The 12,166-nt window shown below is 38.0% G+C and overlaps 1 protein-coding gene across 1 annotated transcript in view; it reads right to left on the bottom strand.

Moving 5' to 3' along the window:
- Window positions 1–12,166, bottom strand: part of Ophn1 (oligophrenin 1) — a 348,509-nt gene that overhangs the window by 37,144 nt on the left and 299,199 nt on the right. Inside the window, exon 19 of the mRNA XM_031365408.1 lies at window positions 9,099–9,258. Within this exon, the coding sequence (XP_031221268.1) occupies window positions 9,099–9,258 (160 nt within the window). The remainder of the gene's footprint in view (window positions 1–9,098; window positions 9,259–12,166) is intronic.

The following is a 12,166-nucleotide window of genomic DNA, read 5'->3' on the forward strand; positions in this document are numbered from 1 at the left end:
CTTGAAAAGGAGAGGGTGAGAAACATATTTTTCTGTTCTCTTGCTGCCCTCTGGTGGCAGACTCGAGTTCACAGAAGCCAGTTTTCAAAAAGAAGGAACAGACCAGCGCTGTGGTCTGTGTCCTCAGGGCTGCTACATTGGGTGTCAGAAAAATACATAAATCAAAGTTGTTTTTTTTTTAAAGGGACTCTTGTTTGCCTCCTCAAATACATCATGTTGCTACAACATCGGTGAAATTTTTTTCCTGGATAAGTTCCTATTTGGACATTTGGGAACATAGGCTGCATCTGAGTTTGTACAAACTTTGTACTCAAAACAATCCTGCTTTCTCTGGCCAGGTTACAAGAATTGCCCTCAATCATCTGCAACAAGAGCTGTATCATTCAGTATTCCTGTTCCTTTAACCATGGCTTTTAAGGACATTCATCTTTAGAGATGGTAAAACCCACTTTGACACATATTAGTAGTGGATTTCCTGATTATCTCGAAAATAATGTCTTTCCCAGAAAACTATACAAACACCATGAAGCAACATTGTGTACAACTGAAAAGCAATGACCTACTTACTAGAAAGGAAATATTGGGCTAGAGTTGTAGCTCAGTGTTACAGCAGTCATAGTGTGTGTGGTGCCCTGTGTTACATCCCCAGTACTAAAAATAACTGTAAAGAAAATGAAAGTATTGGAATACACAGATTAGCAGTACAGAGAGAACTTACCAACAGTAACAATACCTAAGTCAGTGTTGGGGATGCAAAGACAAGCTGAACTTAGCATTTCACCTAAAAATCAATAGGTCTCCATACATTGGGATGCAGCCTTATCCTGACAGAACAAAATTTGTCTGAGTTCTGCCACTTAACACACTCAGTTTCTCTGTATCTAGAAAATCAATAATATGCATCATTTCAAGTCAGAATGAGAACTAAGAGTACAGTGCACCTCACTGCACTCAGCCTGATTCCAGGGTCATTGCACAAAAATCTAAGTCTGAGGAAGCTGAACAACTGGTTTTTAGCATTAACATGGTGGGATCAGGAGCAATAAAGGAGGAACGTGCTAAGGTCTGGCTATGTGGCTGACAAAATGCGTTGTCAAAGTACGCTCAAGATAATAGATGGGCAAGGATAAAAGGCTAGCACCTGAGCTCTTTTATAAACTACCCTAGAACTGTAGGGGTGGGCTATGAGGTGCCAAAAATGAGAAGTAGGAATAAAGTTGGAGCAAGGCAGTTTCTAAAGAGCTTTATGTAAAATCAAGTGCCTGGGGCCAGAAGATCTTTAAAGTCACTTTCTAATTCTGATACTCAAATGGATCCATCACATATTCCATTTCCTTAAGTGAAATAACATTCTGTCCTCAGAACTAAATCACTAAGAACTGTCTTCATAGCTGACCTCCCTCTTTCCCTGTATTTCCCAGCAGCTCCCCTAAACACAATGTTCAGAAAACAAAATTCAACCTTCCTCTGTCAGTCCAAATTACATTTCTATAGCAGGTCCCAGCACCCTGATACATACTACTCCATGAGCTAAAGAGAGTGAGGACCTGAGACTAATGGATAGTGCTGTTCTAGGGGATTAGTGTCAGGGGACAACTTCCTTTCCCTCGTTACTTATCTGCTTTCCTAGTTACAAATTTAGAGATGTTTCAAATTATTTAAAAAAAAAAAATTAAGACAGATCTAGGAATCGACTCCTTTAAACATCATCCTGCCCAGTACATTTAAGTTTTATTTACAGACTATCTCCATGGATACCCTTAAAAAAGAGGCTGATAGAGAAACTTAAGCCCATTGTGTTTAAGCCTCTTTCTATGAAAGGGCAAGCATAAGTGGAAAAATATTACTGAAATTATAATATATGTCAACTGAAAAATAATATCCCATTAGCTGAACAACTTGGCAGGAACATATAATCCCTAGTACTTGTAGAACAGCCTCAACTCTCACATATATTATCTCTCTTAATCCCCACAACTATTCTATGTAGTTACACCTGCAGACGGTCCATAATTTCTGGAACAACCTCATACATAATTTTCTCTTTTTCAAAAAGGGCAATTTGATAAGTGTGTAATAAACTGAAAGTTCATTTTCTATGTCCACAAAGGATGTCTACCATAAAGTAAATTGTAAATCAGAAGAGACTCTTGGCTATCATGTTGCTTTTTGAAAACATAGCCAGTATATATCTTTAATATCATAGAAAGGTCAGAACCATAATCACTTAATACATATTTATAAGCTAGTAAGGTGTGACAACTTCACTCTGCTGCTGAGCATCAGTAAGTAGAAATGACCTCCTATTGTAGCTTGTGGACAACAGATAGCCAATACTTATAGTTGTTCGTCACATAATGCTACAATACAAAGTTGGGGATCTTGACCAAACATATAGTAAGACATATTTTTATAAACCCCATTGGGATTAAGTTCATTCATTCAAGAGCAGATCTTTTTGGTAAAATTAAAGTTGGCCTTTTCTCTTTAAAATTTATAAAGATAAATTTTACAGAAATTTGGGGGGGTTGATTGATAACATACTAAACATGTCATCATCATTCTTCTATCCACTCACAAATGAATAAGAACATTTGAAGAACGTAAGTCAAGACATACCGAAGCACTTCCCTGGCTTCCTTCTGCCTGGAGCTCAATTCTACATCATTTGACCACCAAACGTCAAAATTTGGATACTGAATTGGTGACTTTTGTTGCTGCAATAAAATGCCATGACCAAGGCAATTCAAAGAAAAAGATTATTCAGGTCTGTGGTCCCAGAAGAAGAGTCCACAATGGTGAGGACATGTTGTATCAGGAATGGTAGCAGAACCAGGAAGCAGCAAGATCATACTCCTATCCACTAGCAGGAAACCGAGGGAGCAGAGCAAATTACAAAAGAGGTGAGTAGGACAAAGCTTTTAACTTTCAAAACTGACCTTCCTTCAGCAAGGCTCCACTTCCTAAGCTTCAAGAACTTTCCCCAAATGGTGTCATCAACTGAGGACCAAATGTTCAAATTTCTGAACCTATGGGGGACATCTATCTTTCAAATTACCACAGATATAGTCTAACACAAATCTTCACTATGTGGATGATCCTTTGGCAAGTCTATTCTCAACTACAGCCTTGGATTTTTAATCTCTAATGACTATCCCCACCACTTAATGCAAGTACTCATTTTCAAGAACTCAGCAAAGACTCTGAAATAGCCTAGTGTACATTTGAGTTCATATTAAATATGAGTTCCCAAACTTGCTCATTTTGTGACCCTATATAAATCACTTGACTACACCTTCAATTCTCCTAATGTGAACTTAGGTGGAAAGTGTCTCTAATAATGCCTGATATATAGTAGGAATGTAATGGATAAATTAAAATCTCTACAGAGGTTTCATGTAAACAGCTTTTGTTTTTCACTGACACATGCTCAGGAAAGTAAAATATGGGTTCTACAGAGAGTCCGTGCTTCATTCATTTTGTTTTAATTAAGAAACTATGCATCCATTTTTCAGAAAGGCTGTCCTATGTGATAGTCCCATTTGAATTGTATGACATGTTTGAGTTTCTGTGTACCCTCATCGCCATTTTGGATTGTTACTATTTTTTATTTAGCTGTTCTGTTAAATATTTAATAACATCTCATTTGGGTCTTATTTGTATTTCCCTAATGGTTAGTTATCTTGAACAACTTTGAATTTCTTCCTTGCCAACTGGACATAGAGTTTATGACTTTTACCCAGTTAAATAACTAGAATGTTTGATTCTTTGTGGTTGGCTTTGAGAGTCTTTTATATATTCTAGATATGGTTCCTTTGCAACTTGTTAGCAATGTTGATAAAAATCCAATCCATTGATATTTTTTCCTTTCTGAGGTGTATTTTGGGCATCACATCAAAAACCTCTTCAAAAAGTCCAAGGGCCTGAAGACTTTCTCCTCTGCAGTTTTCCAAAACTTCATCTGCAACTGTTAATTTTGCTTCTTTTTACTCAATCCATTTTGAGTTGACTTTTGCACATGCTACAAGAATTGAAGTTCACTTTTATTACCAATATATATGCAATTTCCCACAGAATGTATTAAAAAGAATACTCTCAGCCAGGCAGTGGTGGGATTAAAGCACGCCTTTAATCCCAGGACTTGGGAGGCAGAGGCAGGCGGTTTTCTGAGTTCAAAGCCAGCCTAGTCTACAGAGTGAGTTCCAGGACAGCCAGGGCTACACAGAGAAACCCTGTCTGGAAAAAAAAAAGGAATATCCTCTGTCTTTAATAATCTTTTTGCAGTACTTGGAGAATTAACTTGGGGCCTGAGTTATATAAGACAAGTGCTCTACCACTGACCTACATCCCCAGTCACTTTTTTACCTTTGTAAAAACTAATTTATCCAAACTTTGTAGGACTATTTACACATTATTTATTTGGTTCCTCTGGTCTGTGTCTGTCCATCTGCTCACTGTACATTGTCTTAGGTTTTAAATATCATAGCTACTAATATTAATAATGAATCTGTTTGTTCCTTTTCAAAATTGTATTAGCTTTTACAGTCCCTTTTATACTCCTCTATTTAGTATAGGCCTGTCATTACCTACAAAAATATTCAGTTGAACTTGTCATTGTCTTATACAGATCGCTTTGGAAAGAAATGATATCATTACTATGCTGTGTAATCTTGAACACAGTGTGCTGCTTAGTGTACCTATATTTTCTGTGAATTCTCTTGTCAGCATTCTGTAGTTTTAGCATATAACTCCAATAAATGCATCGTTAGGCTTATATTCAAATTTCTCATTTGTTTTAAGTGGAAATAAACAGCCACTTTTTGATATAAGGTTCACTCTTATGAGTTAATTACCCCTATTAAAAGCCAAATACCTAAGACTACATAGATAAGCTATGGGTTTAAGAGAAAATCTACTAGCATTTTTCTGTGCTAAAGGAATATAACAATAAAATGACCCTAGTCAGATATCATTATAACCACAGAATAGTGCCTCATTCAACCCACATCAGAAAAGCAGAAATGGAAGTTAACGCAGAGAGCCACAACTGGACAATGTACAGAGAATAAGAGACTTTGGACTAAATTGCAGCTCTGAGAAGGAGAAGTGGACAAAAAGCCCCATCCATATCCAAGAAGCTATTTGTAATTGATACCTTCTGGGAAAGGGAAAATTAGTTTTCTCCAATGGAGTGCCACTGGGTATATGAGCCACACTCCAGGGCAGACAAATTAGCCAATCACAAAGTGAAGTATATTCTTTGTAGGCTTTTTAAAATTTTTGTTTTGGTTTACCAGTTTTTTTGTCTCCCTGGTTTCTTGTTTGATTTGAATTCATTTTTGTGTTTTGTTCTCGTTTTGAAAGAGAGAAGAAAGAAAAAGAATATGAAATTGGGTTAGTTTAGATGTGGGGATGATCTGGGAAGAGTTTGAGGAGGGGAAAATCATGAACAAGATATAGTGTACAACTAAATAAATATAAGTGTACAACTAAATAAGTATACATAATGTATACATAAATATATACATTAAATAAATAAAATTTAAATAATAAAATACAATGGCCTCTAATTTGTCTCCCTACTGATATTTCTGTCCAATATAGCTATTTTTCCTGCATCAACCAGAATAGTCCTAAGAAAAATAAGTAAAATTTTGTCATTCCCCTACTGAAAATCTAGTTTTTGTAATAATCAGAAAAGCCAAAGTCTTCCCAGTGGATTCTAAGTCCTACTACTTCCTTTGTTATCTTTTCGAACCCATCTTCCTCTATACAGAGTTTCCTATTTCCTATGTCTAAACAAAACTGGAAGAGTGTGAAGACAGACAGACGGATAGATAGATATATAGATAGATAGATAAAAGATTAATAGATATAACAATGATAAGTAATAAATAATTATGCTGTGCAACTAAATCTATTTATCAATAAATGACATGTAGTCATTAGGCCAGGGTTGAATTAATTATAGGTTATGGGCCTAATTGCCTATTTTATAAGCATTTAGTATTTAGTTTGGTAAACTCCTGTTTACATACAGTCTAGTCAGCACTGTCCTGTTGTGACAAAGTTCTGTAGCCTCCAAAGCCTAAAATGTTCACTATATGGTGTAAAAAAAAGTTAACCAACCCCTGCTTTATATTCTAAGTTCTATGCATACCTTTAAGTTCTTAACTTATAAGCTAAGTTCTATGCATACCTTTAGAAGTTTCAATTTTAACCCCAGACTGAACTTTCCTTCATCTTGCCCAAATGTTCCCACTCTATATTCCTTACAATAAAGTAGCTGCATTCACTTGGATAGGCAAATAAGAAATCTAGGCACTGGAAACCCCTGTCCCACATCTCCTACCTCTAATCACTAAGTCTTAATGCTTTTGTCTCTCTCTTCTTCTTCCCACTGCCCTAAGTCAGATTATAATTTCTTCTTCTCAGATAATAGCACTGCCCCTTCCCTCCCTTGCTCCCCCCACCCCGCCACCGTGTGTGTAAGTTGTTCTGCAAACTATAGCCTATAGAAGGCTGACTCCTTAGCACTTCGGTACTTGTAAACAATGTTTTCTTTGTAGTGGCAGGATAAAAATTTCACACATTGCAAACTCATCAACTAGGCGATCGATTGTTTTTCAGGCCTGAGTCATGTCTACCACTACTGCTCCTGTTTCCACTTCATGTTCCAATAACACATTATCAGGTCTTGGGCCTTTGTTCATAATAGGACATCTGCTTGAGGAACTTGTTTTCCTCATTTCTCTTTTTGTTCAACTTTAGAATCTGTGGTGACAAAATTTAAGTATCAGACAGACTGGATTAAGGAACTTCTAGAGATGTTATTGAGAATGAGAGAGGGAAGGTGTTATCAGAAAGGGGTTGCATGTGAGTTGAAGTGGACCACATAGGGAAGACCTACCCCTTAATGTGGGAAGAACCCATTCGTTCTGTTGCAGCCATGGAAATACAGACTACTCTCTGGGCCAGAATTTTCTTCTGATGCTTTGGACATCAGGACTGTAGGCCTACTGACATCTCCACTCCTTCTTTTACACTAGGATATCACCCACACTAGGGTGCCTTTATCTGCATCGTGTATAAGATGAGTTATACTGTTGGCCTCCCTGATTCTGAGGCCTCTGGAAATAGACTGAGTCATGCTACTTGAATCTCGAGGTCTCTAGCCCATATGTGGCCTGTGCTGCTGCTCTTCAATTCCCCTAATAGGCCTTTTCCATAGCATCTATATATGTAACATACTGGCTCTGTCTCTCTAGAAAGCTTTTATTAATTCAGTACTTATGTAGGTCTTATCAACTTCTTCACAACTTGGTAGTTACAAGGCCCCATGTATAGACCACAAACTGCAACTATACATCATGACTAACGATGCAGTAGTACACAATTAAGTACTTTGAATGTTGGTCAGAATATCTTAACACATTTTAGTTGGCATGTAATAATTATCCATATATGTGGTACAGCAATGTAATTCAATAAATATATATATATATATGCATATATAGTGCATAAGGATCAAATAGTATTTCCACTTCCTTATATATTTGTTGTTTCTTTGTAATAGAAACTCACAAATTCTTCTCTTTCAGCCTAGTTTATATGTGATAGCTACCCTATTGTGCTATAGAAGACTGGAACTCACTTCCATCTAATTGTATTTTGGTATCCATTATGTTCTGGCACTGCCTAAAGGAATAACAGTGGATGTGTGACTATCACATAGGTGGTTATAATCCTCTTTGAATTTCTAACGACAAGAATCCAAAAGCTAATACAGACAATATGTCAGAGAACACTATTTACTTCCTCACATGCATTCTCCTATTCTCTTTTAAATTCTAGCGGTGAATGTGCTGCTGCTAGAGTGTTTACTTTACATCCCTGAAACAGTGTCATATGCCTTTTATCCCAGCACTTAGGAGGCTGAGCAACTTGAAGGCCATTTTGAGCTATATAGCAAGACCATGGCTTAAAACAAACAACAACAACAATAACGAATGAATGCATGAAAGAAAAACTGAAAGGAGAGAAGAGAAGAGAAGAGGCCTACTTGCCTTTATCAGTGAATATGCCTTTATCAGTGAGATTAAATGTTAGCCAATGAAATGTATTAAAAATTACATCTAAATCCCAGATCATAACCTGGAAGGTAAGTTTTATAAACTCTCCCTGTCTTTCATTCTTTTTGACAACTAGGATGTAGATGATGAATGGCCATTGTGGAAAATCAGGATATTAGGCTTCTCAGAACACTAAGAAAGAAAGAACAAGGAAGCCTGATTATATCAAGTCACCTTAGCTGGATTATTTTACAACCAAGAAATAAACATCCCTTATATTGCTGCCATGGTATATTTATGTGTAGCATCTCAGCACCTGAGCTCATATCATACCTAATATAACTAACAAGTGACCAAACTTGGACTTGAATTGGGCTCAGACTGTATCAGCCTCCACAATCTAAACATGGTTCTTATTAAATAATGAATCTATTAATAGATGAAATGCTAAGTGTTTGATTAAATGTTAAACATCACTGTAGCCAAGTTTAGTAGTACTGGCCTGTAATACCAGATACTTGGGAGGCTAAGGAGGGAGAATCATAATTTCAAGGCCTGCCTGGGCTACAGAGTAAGTTCAAGGGTGATCTGGACATCTTGGTAAGACTCTGTCTCAAACTCAAAAGTGAAAAGGGGGCTGGAGGATAGGTCAATGGTGGAGTATTTTCTTAGCATACACAAAATCCCTAGTTTTAATCTATAGATCTTTAAAAAAAAAAAACATAACAGTGTATTACAGTGGGATTTCTTTACACTGTCAAATTGAAACAAATAATAAGACGCACAACATTGTGTCCCTGATCACAAAAATATGCAGGCTAAGTTGGAAGGATGACTAATGTTAGGCTGATCTACATGACACACTGAGTGCCAGGAGAGCCAAGCCTTTTATAACATATTTTGTTTTAAAAATCTAAAGAAAAGAAAAAGGGGAGAGAGAAAAGGAGGGATAGAAGTAGACAGATAGAAAAACATAGCTAAAAGGTACACAGGGCAGGGGTAAATAGTAAGGGAAGTAATGATTACCTTGCCAAAGTGTTCAATCAGGATTTCTACCACAATGTTCTGGAATTTGATGTTCATCATAGCAGCCACAGTGTCCTCTTGAGCTCTCATCAGGGTGGGCCCAAAGATTACCCCCATATTGGAAGGTGTCATAAGATTCTCTTTGCTGTGCTCACACACACTGCCAGAAGAAAAAAAAAACAATGGAAACAATTCATTTTTCTAGTAACTGGGACTATGCTACGTGCTAATGGAGATAAGAGACACCCAAAGGTAGGAATGGAGAGACCTACAGTATATATGGAAAAGATAAGAAAGCTGGAATAACTAGCAAGTAACACATTGCATATGAGTGGGAACTGAAGTGAGAGATTGAGAACTGGGCTAACAACCCTGAAGGAGGTTGGAGACAGATGTGGAGGTAGTATATAGGGTGTGGAGAGGCAGGAGAAAGGCCTGGGTACATGCAAGGCAAGGAGAACAGCAAAGGAGATTAAGTGTACCCAGAGATAGAGGGCTTTCTTAGCACTCCATTTTTTTCCTTAAAGAGCTACAGTGACAAAAGGGCCTACCAGTCATTCTAGTGAGGAATCTGACCATTTTAGTCCCACAGTTTAAGAAACTGAAACCTCCAAGACACAAAAAGGACCCTATGGTTGATCACCACTTGACTGTCTCCTTCATCTTATAAAACAAGATGGAAAAGTATTTTCCTGGAATCACAATTGTTGAGCCAGTGAGTAAGTAGGTTCTGCAATCTGGTTGTTAGCTCTCCACTCACTCTGCTTAAATCACTGGCTCCTAATTACTTATAGCAAAAGGCAAAAGATTTTTAAAGAGGACAGTTAAAGCCTCCTGTAATTTGCCTCCTATTTCTAACAGCTATGGATAGACCCGGTTCTACAGTTGGCTTCAGTTTGGATCCCAAAAGTGCCACTCACAAGCTGTGCAACAGGGAGTTTTAACTCCAACCTCTCTGAGCTTCAGGTTTCCAACTTGTGTAAATTGTGTCTACTTTAGAGTAGTAGAAAAGAAATGGTGGGAGATTTCTCCAGCATGGTACTACCCAATGCTCTGACCTTTCTAAGAACCACCACTATATGCACTGCTAGCCTTTGACAAGGCTTACACCAAACTTCTTAGATTAGGTTCTTCTGGCTACCATGGTTATCCCTTTCCCTTGAATGTTCCCTATCTCATATCTAAAGAATATCTATTTGTTTTTAGACATTTACTGAAGGTGACAGACATCTGTCCCCTTACAGGTGGCCACAGCTCACAGTTCTCATCTTTTTAAATGCCTTTATGGTGCTGGAAAGATGGCCTAGTGGTTAAGAGCCCTGACTGCTCCTCCAGAGGTCCTGAGTTCAATTCCCAGCAACCACATGGTGGCTCACAACCATCTGTAATGGGCTCTGATGCTCTCTTCTGGTGTGTCTGAAGACAGATACAGTGTACTTGTATGTAATAAATAAATAAATAAAAATAAAATGCCTTTATGGCTTTGTTTCCTGAATATGAAGAAAAATGATTTGAGAAGGAAAAGGCGGTATCCTGGAAGACAGCCTTCCTTCTGGGTGGGAAGAAAATAAAGGATTCTTGGTCTCCCTTTCTCCTGCTTTCTTAAAAAAAAAATCTCTTTTCAATTTTCCATTCCTTTAAAAAAAAAGAATAAAACATAATCACACCATTTCCCTCTTGCCTTTCTTCCCATTTCCTGCTTATCCCCTCTTAAATTCATCTCCTTTTCTCTTTGATTTTTCTTGTTACATATAAACATATGCATAAATTTATCAAAACAACCTGTAACCTGTTCAGTCCATTTTGTGTTGCATGTGAGTTTGGGACTGAGCACTTGGTACTGTCGTCAACTTAACTGCTACTATTGGCAAGGAGACTACATTGCAACTTTCAGTTTAATTATCTGCTGCTTCTACTAGGTGGTAAACAACTTCCAACTGTGTTCCTGGCACACAACAGTTACTAATTAATTATGTTTATAGGAACTGAACTCCACTAAAGCTCTTTTAAACTACTAGAGGCAGGCAAGAGAAAGGCATGCAGCCCTTTGGTCAGTTTGGCCGTGCGGGTGTAGAGGTTAGCATAAGAGGCTGGCTAGCTGCCCACTCAAACTACAAATACCCCAGACCCACCCAAGCCAAAGGCCCTGAGAGACTGACCCAGTGACAGGCAAGTTCTTGACACTAAGTGGGTAATTAAGGGGGACAGAATTCTTAGACCAATCTTTATAATAAAGTCTCTTAAGCCCTTAACAAAGGCCGGGTGCCATTCAGATGGTAATGAGCTGCCAGCATTCAGGCCTTTGATATTTCTGGCTGCTGATCAGTCCTTTTCAACAGTTTAAATGCCTCTGCAATTAACCTTTATTCTTTAGTGACAGAATTTGTTTAGTTATTAAAATAGAAAAAGAATCCCCAGGCTGCCACCCAGTGATCTCGAATGGTTAAACCACTAGCTAGTCCGCAGGAACCTGGACATGAGGTTTCTTCAATACCAGAGCAGTTCACTGAATGTTCATAATTGCAAAAAGAAGGGTCTTTTATTCTGAGGCCCTGGGCTGAAGCACCCTGGTTTCAGATTTGGAAAGGCAGGTGATTCAAACCTGTATTTGTTGGTATTCAAGTGTAACCATTTTTCCACTGCATCTTACTGCTGCTCCTGTAGCTCCACTTGGAAAACAGAAGCTTCTATGGGAGGATTTTAAACTGGGCTTACTTCTACTGCTCTGCAAGAGCTTCCTGCTATCCCATTTATGATATTTGCCTTTCGTGGCCTTCTAATGAAATCGGGGCATCTTTCTTTGCAAGTGTCATCTCTCCTCTTACTCTATACCATGGCACAAGAGATGGACACTAGAGCCTCACCGCATTACGCAAGGTCTCTATCATTGAGCTACAGCAAAGCCCTATACATTTTCCCATGTGGAATCATTTTTAATGCACACATTTTTTTCTTTCATTTCAGTTAAAATATTTTTATTCTTTAAGAATTTCATTAGCCGGGCGGTGGTGGTGCACTCCTTTAATTCCAGCACTTGAGAGGCAGAGACAGGCGGATTTCTGAGTTCG

This window comes from Mastomys coucha, chromosome X (assembly GCF_008632895.1).
Source record: "Mastomys coucha isolate ucsf_1 chromosome X, UCSF_Mcou_1, whole genome shotgun sequence".
In the NCBI taxonomy this organism is placed as follows: domain Eukaryota; kingdom Metazoa; phylum Chordata; class Mammalia; order Rodentia; family Muridae; genus Mastomys; species Mastomys coucha.